The 15,807-nt window shown below is 54.3% G+C and overlaps 1 protein-coding gene across 1 annotated transcript in view; it reads right to left on the reverse strand.

Annotated features, from left to right (window-relative positions):
* Positions 1–1,827: 1,827 nt before the first annotated feature.
* The window catches only part of Nectin1 (nectin cell adhesion molecule 1), a 61,491-nt gene continuing 47,511 nt past the window's right edge, over positions 1,828–15,807 (reverse strand). Inside the window, exons 5-6 of the mRNA XM_026403506.2 lie at positions 15,034–15,185; positions 1,828–5,685 (exon numbers count right to left, since the gene is read on the reverse strand). Coding sequence (XP_026259291.2) covers positions 5,138–5,685; positions 15,034–15,185 — 700 coding nt within the window. The 3' untranslated portion in view covers positions 1,828–5,137. The remainder of the gene's footprint in view (positions 5,686–15,033; positions 15,186–15,807) is intronic.

Raw genomic sequence — 15,807 nt, forward strand, 5'->3', positions numbered from 1 at the left:
TGCCCAGGGGCAAGTGTTGGAGTCTGGGCAGAGGAGGAGCCGTGGCCTAACTAGCAGAAAGTTCTTCCTGAGCCTGACTCGACTAGAAAGCTTAAAGTGTGGCCTTGAACGCTTGGTATCTTTAAGGCCAGCAGCTGGGCATCCTGGTACCAGAGCCTGGAGGAAGGGGCCGGTGCAGGTTTCTCCAGCACAGAGCTCCACCCTAAAAGGCTGGACTAATTGGCTTGCCCTCTTTCTGCTGCCGATGGAGAAAGTCTTGGCTAATTTGCCGGAACGCTCTAGTTAAATGCCAATTAGGATGTTCTGTCCACTGCTTTCTTCCAATATATTAATAATGTAATTAAGCATTTATTGCCTGCGCAAATTAAAAATTAACTTAAACGGACAGCCTGAAAAAGTGAGGAAGTGACCGCTTAAACAACCAATTTGCATCTCATTGGAATATCAACATCTAAACACAGCCCTGTCCAGGGTGCCGGTTTGGTCTTCCAGTGAGGGGGGCCCCTGCCAGCTGCCAACAGCTGCTGGCGTCTCTTTCTTCACGCCTGACTCTGCCTGTCCATCGGGCCCCAATTCTAGGTGTGGGGGATGTGATCTCACCCCTAAACGGGCAGGAGGCTTTCTGCTAAGCAGCCCCCTTGGTTTCTATCATCCCACCCCCCTCTCCCAGGGGTCTGTGGTGTGGATTTCAGTGAAAAGAGATGCTCCCGGGGGCTGGCTGGAGGGGGCAATCCCTGAAGCCCCTGCTCCTCCCACCCCCAGGATCAATTTGTCCTGCATTCCAGCCTGGGAGATGGGGCACAGATGGTGCTGGTGTGGGGATGGGGAGGAAGCCAAGGAGACTTTCTCCCCAACCTACCTCTGGAGGGAAATGGGGGAGGGGGTGGGGGCTGGTCTCTAAGAACTGACAGGAGATGGGGTTGGGCAGTGTTCTCAGAAAAGATGAAAGGGTAGAACTCCCCTTTATTCTCTGTCCCCAGGGATCTGTCTCACATGGCAGGTGTGACACTGCTGGTTTTCTTCTCCTAAAAACCACAGGGGGGGACTTGGCAGGAAGGAGCAGGACATCAGGGAAGAGGCTACCAGGAGAACTGGGAGGGACAAGGTGGGTACATGCAGCCCAGGAGCTCTGGGTAGGAGGCTCCAGCCAGCGTGGGCCCTGCCTCTAGGCTCTGTCCCCTAGCCTTCTCGGGCTTCCCTTTCTTGAAGGGCCCCCTCCTGAGCTTGCAGAAGACAACCCTCCCTATGCCATGCTGCCAACCACTGCCCGTGGCCCTCCCACTTGAGTGGGAGATGGCTCCATGACAGCCTTTGGGCATTCTTCCTGGGGAACTCTTGCAAGGGCAGGTGAGATGCCTCTGGGGTCTGTGTCCCTGTCACGGTACCAAGGGGGAAGAGGTGAGGGCCCCCTCCACCAAGCTCTCCTGCAAAGCCGCCGTCTCTAGCTTTGCGGCTTACCCACCCCTGCAGTTACTAGAAGCCAATGGTTTTGTTTTAAACACTTTATTTATAAAAAAGTACATTTTTTCCTCAGTACATTTTTCAACCCATCATTTTTTTTTTATACAAGTAAAAGGGGGTGAGGCAAATACCCCTTGGGTCAGAACCAGGAGAATCTGCTGGGCCGTCCCCAGGACCAAAGACGAAAACGGTGACAAAGAAACTGAAGCAAAGGAAGCAAATCACACTCAGAGGTGAGGGTGGCAGCTTCTCCTGGATTTTGTTTCCATTTGTACAAAAAAAGAAAACGATTTTTTTTTTTTTTTTTTTTTTTGCGGCCAACAAGCCCATTCCTCACAGCAGGGGTCAGAAGAGCAGCAGCAGCAGAGGCCAGAGCCTCACCTCCTGGGCCTCCCTGGCCCGGGGTGGCTCGGCCTACCTGCCCCTCACTAGGAGAGGGTTTCTGTTGGCAGTCAGGCTTTGGGGGTCTCTATCTGGACCTCCAGAGGCCTGGGAGCACCCCCCTCCTCCCAGGAGAGGGAACACCAGTGTCTGCTGGGCTTGGGCAGGCTGCCCGCATCCACCTGACACGAGTCCCTATTCTGCCTTGAGGACAGCAGAAAGTTATTGCACCAGTGACTGGGGCACATGCCCAGGACCAGAGCCCCTGCGGGCCTCTCTTATGACCTGAGCACTGAGAGGAATCATTGTTTCTCCTTAAGGGCTTCTAGCAGCTTCTGCCCATTCCTGGGTTGCATCTGTGCTGAGTGCTCATTTGGCCACGTGTGTGCACGCACACACACCTGTGCTTGGGTCTGTGGGAGGTGTGTGTGTCCTCCACATGCATGCATGCTGGGCCTGAGGTGGTGGCACTTACAGGCTTGGGTTCACCTATTCTGTGCTGCTGCTTTTCAGATCCTTCTGGTAAAAGGGGACTCAGATGGTTGTTGCACATTAGAACAATACCAAAATCTGTAAGAAAACAGGGGCATAGGGGCAGCGGGGTGGGGGTAAGGACAGGGAGGGCAACAAGAGGCAGGATGACAACCAGGGAGGCCTTGGCACAATTAATACCAAGTTTATTTTATTTCTGGCAAAGCAGAAGCTCAGATCATGCTGGGGGCATGAAGGAGAAGCAAAATGTCCTCATCTCTCTGCTGGGCCGGACCTCCCTTTGCCAGATGGCTGTGTCTGCAGCCCAGCGGTAGTGCCCACTGTCCCACAAACACGGAGCTCAGAAATCTCCATCTCCCTAGTCTGAGTGCTGACCCCTGCTTCATGCCAATGCTCAGCCCAGGTTGGCATGCTGAGGCTGGACTCCTGGACCGTGCTGCATGGATCCCATAATTTGTGCTTTGCTTGGGGGGAAGATGTGGAGGTGTGTCAAGTGGGACTCAGTGCTTTGTCTGGGCCCGGGGCCTCCTCAGTCCATCACAGAATGAGGAACAGGGTGGCAGTGTAGGGCAAGGGAGATGTAGGAGGACAAGTCCCTTCAGTCTCATGATTCCATGGGGACAGGGAATGCCTCTGTTAGGCTGGGCCCTGGGCTGGCCTCCTGCCTGGAGAGAAGGGGCCAGCAGAGCGGCCAGAGTGGCATGAAGAGGGATGGGGCAGTGATGTAACATGGGAAAATCCCCTGCCCTAGGGGACACTAATACTGCTGGGAGAAGTGGCCCAGCTCCTCCTCCTCTCCCTCTGCCCTGTGTCTAGAAAGACCCCAGAATTTTCTCCCCTAACTCCACTCCATGCAGTGCCCCCAATGCTAAGAAGGGAGAGCCGCCCCAGGGCTGGCATGGCTTCAGACTTCTGCTACGTGGCTACTGGGCGGCCTGGCTGGGGCTGGGGCAGTAAGGGCTGGTGAGGGTGGCCCAGCTGGTGGGCCCAGGGTTGCCAGGGCAGAGATAGAGCTTTGCCTGGGGGTTTGATAGCAGCACCAGGGGGAGTGGGGAAGGGATTGGGGGCTCCCTTAGGAAGCCTATGGCAGGGTGGGTCAGTGCCCGTGGGGCACAGAGTGGTCTGCCTCCCCCCCGAAATAACATTTGTCATCCCACAGAGCATGATACCTGGGCTGAGGAGCTGGGATCCTGAGGGGTAGGCCGAGGGCCCTTGGAGCCCAGCTCTCCTGTTCCAGGGCCTTTCCCGTGGGCATGTCCATCTAGAGTGCCGGGGAGTTGGGGGGGCAGATGGAGGAACTGAGGCACTTTGATCTGGGAGACAGAGAGGGCTGGAAGGGGCCTTCTTTCACTGTACACACGGGACAGATGGTCCTGGATGGTCCAGAGGAACCTAGAATCCCATTCCAGGAGGCAATTGACAAAGGCCTCTCCCTGGTCTTCCCCTCAGCCCAGAATGGGCAAAGGGAAGCTGAGCAGAGAACAGAGTGGGTGAGCAGTAGGTCTCCTGGCTGCCCACCCACTTTGCACTTTCTTCGAGGCCTGTGACATTGTCATTGGCCTTCGTGTGTGAGGGGTTAGCAGTCCTCCTATCAGACCATGTTGGCAGATCTTCTATAGCATGGCTTCTTTCTCTTCTCCCCATAAACACTTCTTGGCCTCTAACTCTGGAGGGAATTCCCTTCTGGGAATTCAGCCCTGACTTTCCAAGAGAGTCAAGTGTTGCTAGCACTTGACAGATAAGGGAGAAATCTGAGAAAGCTGCATGCTGTAAGGAAAGGTAGGAGTCAGCCTGAAACCCTAGAGTGGTAGCATCAGGGAGGCCTCCTCCTAGCTGCCCTGGAAGCTTCTATAGGCTGCTGCTACCCTGATCTGGGAAGAGAGAAGAGGTGTGGGAGACAGGCCTTGGGCAGTGTCCAGCCTGGGAAGGGCATGTGAGCCCTGGGGGAGAGCAGGGGTAGACCGGTGGTGTGTGTGCATGTAGTATGTGCATGTGTTGGCAGAGGCATATAGGAAGTGTGGGCAGAGTCCACCTGGGGTCCCCCAATATGTGGGGAGCAGATCAGGGGTAAAGGGAGGGATGCACCTGAGCAGGGTCAACTCCACTCTGTAGGCCAACGAGGAAAACAAATGTAAAAACCACCCTACCAGGAAAACACACTGCCCCAAGACCCAGGTAGGGACCTCGACTTGATTCACTTAACAAACAAGACTCCCCTGGGTGCTTTGGAGAAGCCACCCTGACCCGGCTACCTCTGGGGTACACTTGCTGTCTAGACCAGGGCTCCAAACTCCAGCTTCCTTAGCCTAGGGTTGGGGGGTATTGGCTTCCCTCTCCACGGGAGGAGGAGCAGCATTGGGGAGTAGGGTGTGTGGGGGGGCTCTACCTCTTGGAGCCCCTTTAGCCCTCCACTCCCAATGAAGAGAATACAAACAGATTCCAGTGTTGGGGGGCGGGGGAGGGCTGGCTCCCCAAACCCTGGAGGGATGCCCAGGTACACAAGACAAGACAGGGCTCCCTACACATAGGGCCGTGGGTGGGGTTGTTAAAGGAAAGATACAGCAACACCAAGCCACAGTCGAACACAACACCATGGGGAAGGGCCGGGAGAGGGAGGAAATTAAAACAAAGCCAGGTCGGCTCTGCCCTGGGCTCCCCTGGCTCCCCAGGAGTTTGGGGCTGGCTTTGGGCAGCTGGGCGAGTCTCTGCTGGGCTCCTGGAGGAGTGGGTGTCGAGGGTGGGCAGGGGGCGTGCGGGTGGGGGCTGGGGAGAAGTGGGCACAGACAGAGGCTCCGGAAGGGGACTACACATACCACTCCTTCTTGGAAATGAAAGACCCGTCATTCTGAGAAACCATGTTCTCAGCCAAGTCCAGCTGCTCGGGGTCGTACTGGTAGCCCAGAGTCCGGTCCCCGTAGCCCTCCTGACGGGCCTCGGCCTCATCCACCGTGAAGTAGGGCCGCTTGGCCTCCTCGTCGTATTTGGGGTGCGGGCCGCCCATCTTGCGCTCGCCCCCTCCACCGCCCTCCTCCTCCTCTTCCTCCTCGTAGCTGCTCCCGCCCAGCGGGCCCGCCTTCTTCTCATCGTCCGAGTCATCGGGGTACTGCAGGTTCTGCGCCATGGGCGGGTGGTGCTGGGGGATGCCCGCCTTACTGTAGCCGTTGCCGTACACGTGCTTCTTGGTGCTGTAGTCACCCTTGAAGGTGTGCCGGCGCCGGCGCAGGGCCACCACGATCCCGCCGACCACAATCAGCACCAGCAGGACGCTCCCCGCCACGCCCCCAATGATGGCCGTGGGCACCGGCCCGGCGCGCCGCCCATGCTCGGGAGGAGATGGGGTGTAGGGGAACTCTGGGTGAGGAAAAGAGACGGAGGGGACAGCGTCAGCTTCGGCTCCTCGGGAGTCAGCAGGGTGGGTAGGGAGGCAGGGGAGGGAAAGGCCGGGAAGTGGGCCCAAGGCCCCGGAGAGGATGTTCACACCCGAGTTTGAGCAGCTCCAGCTCCAGAGGCCCCTTGGTCCCCAACGGTACCACAGCTGGAGCGAGACAGGCGAGAGCAGAAAGAGTCAGAGCAGCACCAGAGCAGGACCCGCAGCACCAGGGCCTTCCATCCTGACCATCTTGGGGGGGTGGTGGCAGCCCAGCTCCACTCCTATTTGCCGTGCAGAGGCACCTGGGCAGGGCCACCCTTGGCAGGTGTCCACTAGATGCCATTCACTGTCTCTAGAGGCAGGTATGCCATTCATTTCTACCCAGTACATGAGGGGATGAGGCTCGAGGAAGTTAAATAACTTGCCTGAGGCCACCCGGTGAACAATACAATCTTGTTTCTCTTGCATGTAAAGCCTGTGCAGTCACCAATGCCCCTCTGCCTGACACCAGGTGGTCATTGTGCTCCAACACCATCACCTTGGCTACTAGACCCAGAGCCCAGAGCCCAGAGCCCAGAGCCCAGAGCAGACTAAGTGTTCGGTGCTTATTTCATCTGCCCCCAGGGCACAGGGAAAATGAGTTCCTAAGTTTTGGCCTGGTAGGCACTCAGTGAGTGCCAATCAGCTGCCAAAGTGCCAGAAACCAGGGCTGCGGCTCTTGGCTGTGATCTGGGCCCATAGGGCAAGGTGGGGGCTTGGTGGTGCTGCCAGCCTGGGCTAGAGGCATGAGATACCCAGCATGGCAGGGCGTAGGCGCAGAGCGGAAGCGGGGAGTGGACACACGTGTATGCACCACAGAGACTAGGGCACATGAGTAAGAATGTGCGTGGAGCCACACGCCTATGCCAGGGTGGAGTTGTGGACTGAGGACAGAGCAGAAATGAGAGGTAGAAAAGGTGGAAAGAGGAAAATGAAGAAGAGTTGTCAGGAGAGAAGGTCCAGGGGGTGATTTCTGTGCCAGTGGGGACAGCACACAGTACGGTTCTACCCTATCTTTTCGGTGCCTGGGAGGGTGTGGAAGCCAGGCTAGAGGCCAGAGGTCCCCGGGTGAGGCTCAGGGAGGCGGTTCCCAGCACCACCACAGGGTGGCACCGGAGACCGTGGCTGGGTTTGGTCAGTAGGAGCCAGAGTGCAGCCCAGGGCTACCCCTGGGGGCTGACCTGTGCTGCTCTCCCTCCTCTCTTTGGGCCAAGGTAAAGTGTCTATCTGGGCCTCTGTGGTGGCCCCTGGGAGTCTGTTACTGCCAGCTCACTCCCTGATTCAGCATCACTCACTCCATTGGAATCGGCTCCTCCCATGAGCCCACTCCCTCCTCCTGGGTGGAGCTGGCCCCTGAGAGCCTGTGGGGTGCTGTAGGCAGCAGGCAGCAGGGAGGAGTGGGGCGGAGATTCTGGGAAGGAGCAGAGGCCTTCCTGCAGTTCAGGCTGGAAGGGCTAAGAAAACACAGGGGCCCAAAGGAGGGGAGGCCATTTGCCCAAGGTCACGTGGTGGAACTAGGGCCACCCAGATGCTCCTATGCCTGGAACTGGAGGAGAGAAGCCCCGAGGACTTAACTTCCATTTGTCGCTACTGTGTCCTCAGTACAGGTCACTGAGGAGCTGCCCCATAAATATTTACTGAATCTGTCCTGACTGCTTCTATCCAGAACAGTCTCCTGGAACCTCTTGCTTCTCCTGGCTTACCAGGTCCCATCTGTTACTGACCTTAGAATGGCTCCATACCTACTCCACATGGCTGCTGCCATCTTATGTGTCCTGGGGGCAATGGAATGTGTGTGGGGAACCTCGCTTCATCTGTACTTTCAACCTGCCTGCGACCCCTTTGCTTCTCTCTAGGTCTAAATAATCTCTCCTTTCCACACCTGCCTTTAGCTCTCTACTCACCATCCAATCAGCAAACACGCCTGAGCATCTGTAGTAGGGTACAAGCAACTACAGCCTTGCCAGAGAATCAAATGGCATGCTTAGAGTTGAGCAGTGAGCAGAAGTCAAGGGGTTGGACAGTGATGTGCTCAGGAGTGTTGGGGAACCAGGACGCTGTGGCATAGAGTTAGAAGAGGGGCTCTGGAGGAGGCTGGACTCTGCCTAACCTTGAAGGAAGCCATGCATTTGTAGAGGACAAGAGGACAGGTAGGGCACCCTGATGGAGGGATCTGCTTCCTGTTTTGGAAACCTGTCCCTTGCCTGACGAGACAGGATCCTTGGTCCTTGGTTTTCCTCTCTGGGTGTCCTCTCCACTGTGCCATCTCACTGCAAGCTCTGCCCTTGGACCTTCAGCCCTCACCCTGTTTCTTTTTTAGTGACACACCTGGTCTCAGTTTGACAGGTGAGCTTTATCCTCCTGGCACTTCAATCCATTTTGGGTACACAGTTCTCACCTATGCCAGGATGTTGTCCCCAAAGGCCCCTTAGACAGCATTCCCCAAACTGGTCCACGGAACCTCAAACCATTGGCTCGGGGTCAGCAAAAACACTGGGGTCAAACATTTTGGAAACTTTTGCTTAGGCAAAGCACCAGGGCCAGTCACCTTCTCACCCACATTGAGGGTCATGTGGGGTGGAGTGTTTCTCAGTTTCTTGGAGTGTGAACCTCCAGTCCCCTGTCTCCAGGACTATCTCAGAGGACTCCTATGTAGGGGCACACCTTTGAAAAACTGCCCATGACTACATCCTTCTTTGAAATTCTCATCACCAACTCAAAACCCATCTGTTCCAAGGCAGTTCTACATCTTCCCTCCAAATCCTTTCCATTCAACACATCTCCCTTGTGTCCTCCACTGCCACCAACATTTGTCCGCTCTTACATCTCAGAATCGTGAACATTGATTCTTCTCCACCTCCTAGGTCAAAATCTGTCATCAAATTCTGTTGACTCCTCCTGTTCATTTTCTCAGCATGCCATGCAGGTGTTTACTGTTGCAGTAGACTCCTGGATCTCCCACCTGCCCTGGGTCTCTTTCCCCCTTGCTGGGCAGAGGTTAATTGTCACTGTGTAGATGACTGACTGCTTTCTTTTTTGAAGACCAGCAGTAACTCCCACACGCCCTGGTGGGCCTTGCAGTCCGGCCTTCAAGGCTTCCACCATGCCGCCTCATCTTGACTTTGACCAGTGTGCCTTCCTTGCAGTTTGCTATGGTTTGAAAAAGTGACCTCCAGAGGCCCATGTGTTGAAGGCTTGGTTTCTGGCTCAACGTGCCATTGGGTGGTAGTAGAACATTTAGAGGTGGAGCCCAGTGGGAGGAAGTTAGGTCATTTAGGAGTGCCCTTGAAGGGGATATTGGGACCTGGCCCCTTTCTGTCTCTTTTTGCTTTCTGGCTGCCAGGAGGCAAGCAGCTTCCTCTAGCATGCACTCCCACCATGATGTGCTGTCTTGCACAGGCCCCAAAAGCAATAGGCCAACTGCCTACAGATTGAAACCTCTGAAATTGTGAGCCAAAATGAACTGTTTTCTTTTTATATTACCTCAGGTATTTTGTTACAGTAACAGAAAACTGACTAATACACTGTTCTTGCTATCCAAGTGGGTTCCTTATTGTAAGTCTTTGATTATGCTGCGAACCCTGCCAAGGATGCTGTTCGACCCTTTCCATCTACTGCATTCCCTTATTCTATTCTTCATGCAGCCTTCTCATAGTTTTCTCTGTAGAATTCTTATGTACTAATGATCTGCACCTCTTATTCTGGTTTAGACCATTGCTAATTCCATTCCATTAATCACAATTTAATACAGGATTGCAAGTAAATGCAAATTAGGATTAACTACTATTGGCTGTGGTCCTTCTGCAGTTTTCAAAGGACTAAAGCTCTTCTCTTTCACAGAAACTCAACAGGAAGCCGTGGCCTCATAATCTGGGATTGATTCATTTCAGGGGGTTGCAGCTGTGTAGAACTCTAGTTACCTTTGTGCTCTCTTTGACAGCAGAGAACCAATGGAAAACAAACTTCCCTACATTTTACTCAACTAGATTGGATTTTTTGACCCCACTAATCAGTGTAGAAGGGTTTACCATATTATCTGTTTCATGAGAGTGGTTGGTGTTCCAAAGGAATTTGTAAATTATAATCTGAATGAATTTAGAACCTGATCGCCTCTCACTACCCCTGTGATGACCACCCTGCACCAAGACACCATCGTCTCTCACTTGGAATATTTATTGCAACAGCCACCTCACTGCTCTCCAGATTCGACCCTGTCCCTCTATAGACTATTTTCAACACAGCAGCCAGAGAGATCCTGTTAAAGTGTAAATTACATCACACCACTTCTCCACCGAGAGCCCTCCAATGGCTTTCCCTGTTTCACTGACAGTAAAAGCCCAGATTTGCAGAGCCTAGAATGCTCTCCGTGACCTGCTCTCTGCTGCCATCTCATCTTGCTTTCTTGTAGGCTGTTCCATCCAGGCATTGTCAGTGCTCAGGGCCTTTGCACTGGCTACTGCACACCCTGGAGGACTCTGGAGGGCTCTTCTCCAGGGATCCTGGGGTTCACTCCATCATTAAATATCACCTTCTCATTGAGACTTCCTCGACTACCCTATTTAAAATTGCAGCGAATGAGGCCCCCATCCCCCAGCACTTGTGATCCACCTTACTCTGTTGTTCTTTTTTCCATTTCACCTTCAAAATTACTATATAAGCTTTACAAGGACAGGGACTTAGTCTGTTTGCTCATTGATGTATCCCAAGTGCCTAGCTTGCCTGGCATGTGGATGGAGTTCAAGAAATATTTGTTGAATGAAAAAATGAATTTTCTCATTGCAAGGCTGTCTTAGAGGAGAGCTAGCTTTAAGTGAGCAAGTTTTCCGAAGATACTCAAACCAGGCATGGGACACACTGGGGACCTCATTTCACTAGTCAGGGACAGGAGGAGTGGACCAAGGGTTTGGGGTCAGATTATATCAAGTTTCTTTGCCTTCCTGGCTCTCTGCTTAAGTTTCTCTCTTTTTGTTCCTTCCTAAATGCTAAGGAAGTTTACTCTTGCCTGGGTATCTTTTGGGACCCAAGAGAACCCTGGTTATTTTTGCTGCTGTAGGGTCAGGCCCAGGGAGAGGTAAAAGAATGGCTAAGATAAGATGACCTTCCAGAATTACAGACTTCAGAGTGAAGCTGCCAAGCAGAGGAGGCAGAAAAAAGGAGTAGATACGGAGACCTAATTCGTGTGCAGGCAGAAGGGGCGGTTTGGTGTGGATGGAGCATCCTTCCCCTCCCCCTCTGTCCCTCCAGCTGTCACATTCAGCCAGTAGTTCCTGTCTCTGTGCCAGAGCAGAGCTGCAAGGGCCGCAGCTGGGAGGAGAGAGAAGAGCTGGGCAGTGGGGTCATTTGCGCTTGCTGGCGGGGGCCCAGCCGGCCTCCCTCACATCCTTTTACAAAGCGGGCAGATTGGCCCTGTTCCTGAAGGGTGCAGTCTCCCGTCTGGGATCCCAGGCTGGCTGGAACCACAGGGTAATGGGGCTATCCATTTCTTTGGGGCCCTGGTTCCTTGTGAGGTGGGTGGGCTGATGTTGGGGGACCTCCGGATGAATCTGAGGTGGAATGGGGTTAGGGCTTAAAGTCTGGATCTGAATGTTTGGGCTCATTTCATTTCCAAAGCCAATGCCTGATGCTTCCTCAGGCAGGAAATGCTCAGGCATCAGATTAGGCCCAGAAGCTGTAAGAACTACACCTCCCAGCATGCAGTGCAGCTGGCCGCAGGGAGAGGAGGAAGGCCTGGGGTCACCCTCTGGGAAGCCCTGCTGTCCTCCTGCAGCTGCAGCAGCTGTGCATTGTGTCAGACCATCAGGCAGGGCTTCAGCAAGCTGGAGGAGGACCGGATCCTCCCAGAGGTACAGACACAGCTGCGTTCTCAGCCTCCCAGACACACCGCCATTTGCCAGCTTAGAGAGAGGCACGTTTACCCGCAGCACAGCCATGAGCTCCCATTTGCACACTCAGCATGCAGACAGTGGCTCGCCTGCCCACACTGGCTCACTGTTACACACTCACAGAAGCACACACCCCTACTCATGCCTGGGCATGCACACCTGCAGGCTTACCCCGCTCCCCTCCAGCTGGACAGTTCTTGGAGGCTCGCCACCCTTGGTCTGAAGAACCCTGGCCTGATGGGGAGACCTGTTACTGAGCCCTCAAAGGATGAGTCCTGCCTTCACTGGAAATGAGAGGGACAGACATCCTTCACCCTAGTGACCTCCCTGCCCTGCTCTTGGGAAGTGACAAGAGGCTGGGTCCCTGCCAGAGAGGCCTGGACACTTTCTTTCTAACACCTGCAGGGATAGGCACTGCTCTATTGGTCTTTTTAGTCTGATCAAGGTCATACCTGGGACCCCCTTCCTGCTCTTAGCATTACTCCTTGAGGAAGAAGGGAGGGGCTCTCCCTCCCTTATGTAGCTACCAGGCCAACCCCAGGAAATTTGCTCCTCAGCATAAGGGTCTGTGAAATGGGCTTCTCTGGGGGACCCAGGTACCACGGAAACCCATCAACAAATCCCACCGGGTTCCCCTCCTTGGTTCTCGTTCCCATAGCCACAGCCTGGGCCTGTTGTTCGCATCCAGGACTTACTATGACAGCCCCCCACGGGTGTCTGGTGCCACCCGCGGCCTCCTGCCTATGCAGTCTAGCCCACATGCCCACTTCACTGCTTCCCTGCTGAGCCCTTCAGAGGCCCGCAGGGGCCTTGCTCCGAACCCAGCCCCAGGCTCTGGTCTTTGCTTCCCACCTGCTCCATGCCTGGCTCCCTGACCTCTGCCTCCCCCACTCCCTCTCCTGCAGCTCTGCCCCGCGTGCCTGCACACGTGTGTGTTGGTGAACCCTGCGCTCGAGTCCCGGCCTTGCCCCAGCTGCTTTCATTGTCCTCTCCAGATGCGCCCCAGGCAAAGCTATTACCCAAACGGATGGCCAGAATAAAAAATTAAATTTCCACTTATCCCTCTCACTCATGCATTCCCTCCGGACCAGTGGGGCTTGGAGCACAGGGTATGGCTATGTCCCAATGGGACAAGCCCCTGGAGAATGTGGCAGCTCCTGGCGGGTGTGAGATGAAGGGTGGTGAGGTTTGCTGCTATTTGGGAGCTGCCCAAGGGCACAAGAATCAACAACCCCAAAGAGGCTCAGGCACCTGGCTGATGGAGGCGGCCCAAGAGACCCTCCCTGGGGAGAGCCAGCCCACAGTTGCAGCCTATCAGTGATTCACTAAGCGCCCTGCTTCCCTAGCTTCTGCCCAAGGCAGCCGTCAACAATAGAGTCGTGTTGTGTCCCTCTTCCAGCTGGAGCCCTGGGTGTCCCTGGCCCATCTGCCCCAACCTACACTAGCATGATGTGGGTGCAGGCAAATAGCACATGCTGCCACCCAGGTGGGACCACAGCACCAGGGCAGGTTAGGACAGCAGCTGGCGTGTCACGGCGGGTTTCTCTTCTCCCTCCCTTCCTGAGTCCCTGAGGAACAGTCCTGCACTTGTGGTCATCCTGCTTCCTCCTGGGGGTTGGGGGAAGGGAGGCTGTGACTCCCCCTCCCCCCCGGCCACTGGGGCTGGGCACACTACTTGGCCTAGCAGGGCCTCTGTCTGATCCTCTCTTGCTGGGCAGTAAGGTCAGTGGGAGGACATTGCTCTTGGGTTTCTTGGCTTCCTCCTGATTTCCCAATCAGCAGTCTCCCCAGAGAGCCTGGCTGGTGGAAGGGGATGTGGCACTGCGGTCCACCAACAGGAGAAAGCATTGCCCTGCTGGGAGCACTGCATGGTCGTAAGAAGCCTGAGAGAAACACAACCATCTCTGCATTATAAATAAGGAAGCTAAGGCTCAGAGAGGTGAAGAACTTGCTCAAGGCCACACAGTCAGAAAGAGCCAGCATGTGAACATACTTGGTCTCATATGATGCTTCCTCCCCAGGGGTTAGTCATGCTCCTTAGGAAGGTGGCACTGCCCTTCCTCATTTGCCCCCACAGCATTAGGGCCACAGCCTGGGTCTCTGAGGTTCTGGGTTTGGCTCATACTTACTTCAGGAGGGAGAAGAGTGTGACTCTGGTCCTCTCTTCTACCTGCCAATCTATGGGAGCCCCCAAACCCTAGCCTGCTAGGGGAGCTACCTCAGCCTCTCCTAAGCTCAACCCTGACACTTCTATTCCTGTAAACAGTCCAGAACCAGAGGCAGGGAGTGGCTCCCAGTTGAGAGGTGACACAACAGCCTAAGGACAGTTAGATGCAACACCTGGAGAGTTTTGGGCTCCTCTTTCTTGAATGTACTCACCACTAAGGTCTCACACTCCTGAGACAGGCTCAGAGCCAGCGAATCCTCAGAGTTTGCCCAAATCCTGTACCTGGAACCCAGGAACCTCCGCCCAGTTTCCTGTATGCCTGAGGTCACTTTCTGCACATGTTACTTCCTGTCTTCCTTGGCAGCAGCATGATGCCACTTCCCATTCTAGGAGGTTTTCTTTCTGTCACTTTCTCACCCTGCAACTAGTTCAGGTTCAAAGTTAGATGACCATTTACTCCTCTATTGCTTGTTTGGATGCTTCCATTAATCATGAGGATAATGACAAAGGTCACAATAATAATCATAGAACACTGGCTGTCTATCCACAGACTTATGCCAGGTGTAATTCCAACAGCTGACTTCCTTCCAGCCAGGTCACATTATCCCCATCGTACAGATGAGGCTTGTTCAGGGGCATGTCCCTTGTGCAGTCTATCTCTAGAACATCTATTCCTTGTTGTCCCTTTCCTGAGAGGGAAGGTAGCTGATCCACCTCATTGTGTTGACAGAGAAAGATCAGGGGAATCAGCAATTCAGCTGCAGGACACACACACCACTGTGGCTTTGGGCTATATCTAGTCTTCCTGCTTGAGGTAAGCCTCTCCAGGCGGCCCATACAGGTTTCCCCAACTGCAGGGACATAGCTAAAGGGGATGGGCTCCACCTACAAACCTGCCCCACCATGCAAGCCTCTTGTGCTTTGCTGGCAGATCCAGGGACAGGCCCCCTCCCCCACCCCATGCCTCCAAATAGCCCTGCTGCAAGCAACACTTTCTTCCTCCCTTTTAGAGCCTCTGTCCTCCCCTCTCTGATTGGGAGTCACCCTGATTGTCTCCCACACAGCCCTAAATAAAGCAAAGAGAAAAGCAAAGCATGACCAATGGCCAAAGCTCCGGGAGAACCAGAGAAGCAGGAAAAGGAGACACAAACTCCCTGTAACAATACAACTCAAAGGTGGGGGGCGCAAGTAGTGGAGGATCCCCAGGGTGGGGCGAGGCAGGGGAGGGTGCAACTTCCTACCTGTAATATTGACCTCCACCTGGCCTGAGCGGGTGCCAATGGAGTTGGTGGCCTCACAGATGTAGGTCCCTGCCAGGCTATAGTTGATGGGTCCTCTGAAGAAGAGTGTTCTGTTCTGGGCTTCCACGCCCCTGGGGAGAGAGCCATTCAGCCTGTGGGAATTGGGAGATATGGCACAGGGTTACGGATCTTCAGCCCCAAGAAGCCGTCCTTGGGTCTGCCTCTTGGCTGCAAGCCTACCAGCCCTTTGCTGAGTGCTTGTGGTAGGGTCTGTATTAGGAGGAGGAAAAAAACCCACAACAATGATCTCTTGCATTTGGCAGTTTTATATCATTCAGTGTTTCATATTTGATCACTCTAACACTAAAGTGTACATAGAACAGATGGGTACCTGCCCCATGAAACATGAAATCTCAGGTTCAAGGTCAAGGAAAGATCTACAGAAGTGGCAGAATGGAATCTCTAGCCAGCTCTCTGGACTCCTAGAGGGTGTTTTCTCTACTGCTCCTGGTTCCTTGGTCTCCTGGGTGGCTGAGGAACAGCAGAGATGCCTGGATCCTGACCCCAGGTTCTCCTGAAGCAGAACCACTGGGATGAGGGTCTGGCCATCTGCATTTTAAGAAGCTCTTCAGAGAGTGAGATAGGAATTGTTTCGGGTCATTATCTTGTGCTGCTGCTGGGCATGTCACAGGACTTTTTTGTGTGTTTCCTGGGAGTTTGCTGAGGATTGAAACCTTCCTTCCTCCTGATCCTGATGTTGGGGAACTATTAGTC

This window comes from Urocitellus parryii, chromosome 4 (assembly GCF_045843805.1).
Source record: "Urocitellus parryii isolate mUroPar1 chromosome 4, mUroPar1.hap1, whole genome shotgun sequence".
NCBI lineage: Eukaryota > Metazoa > Chordata > Mammalia > Rodentia > Sciuridae > Urocitellus > Urocitellus parryii.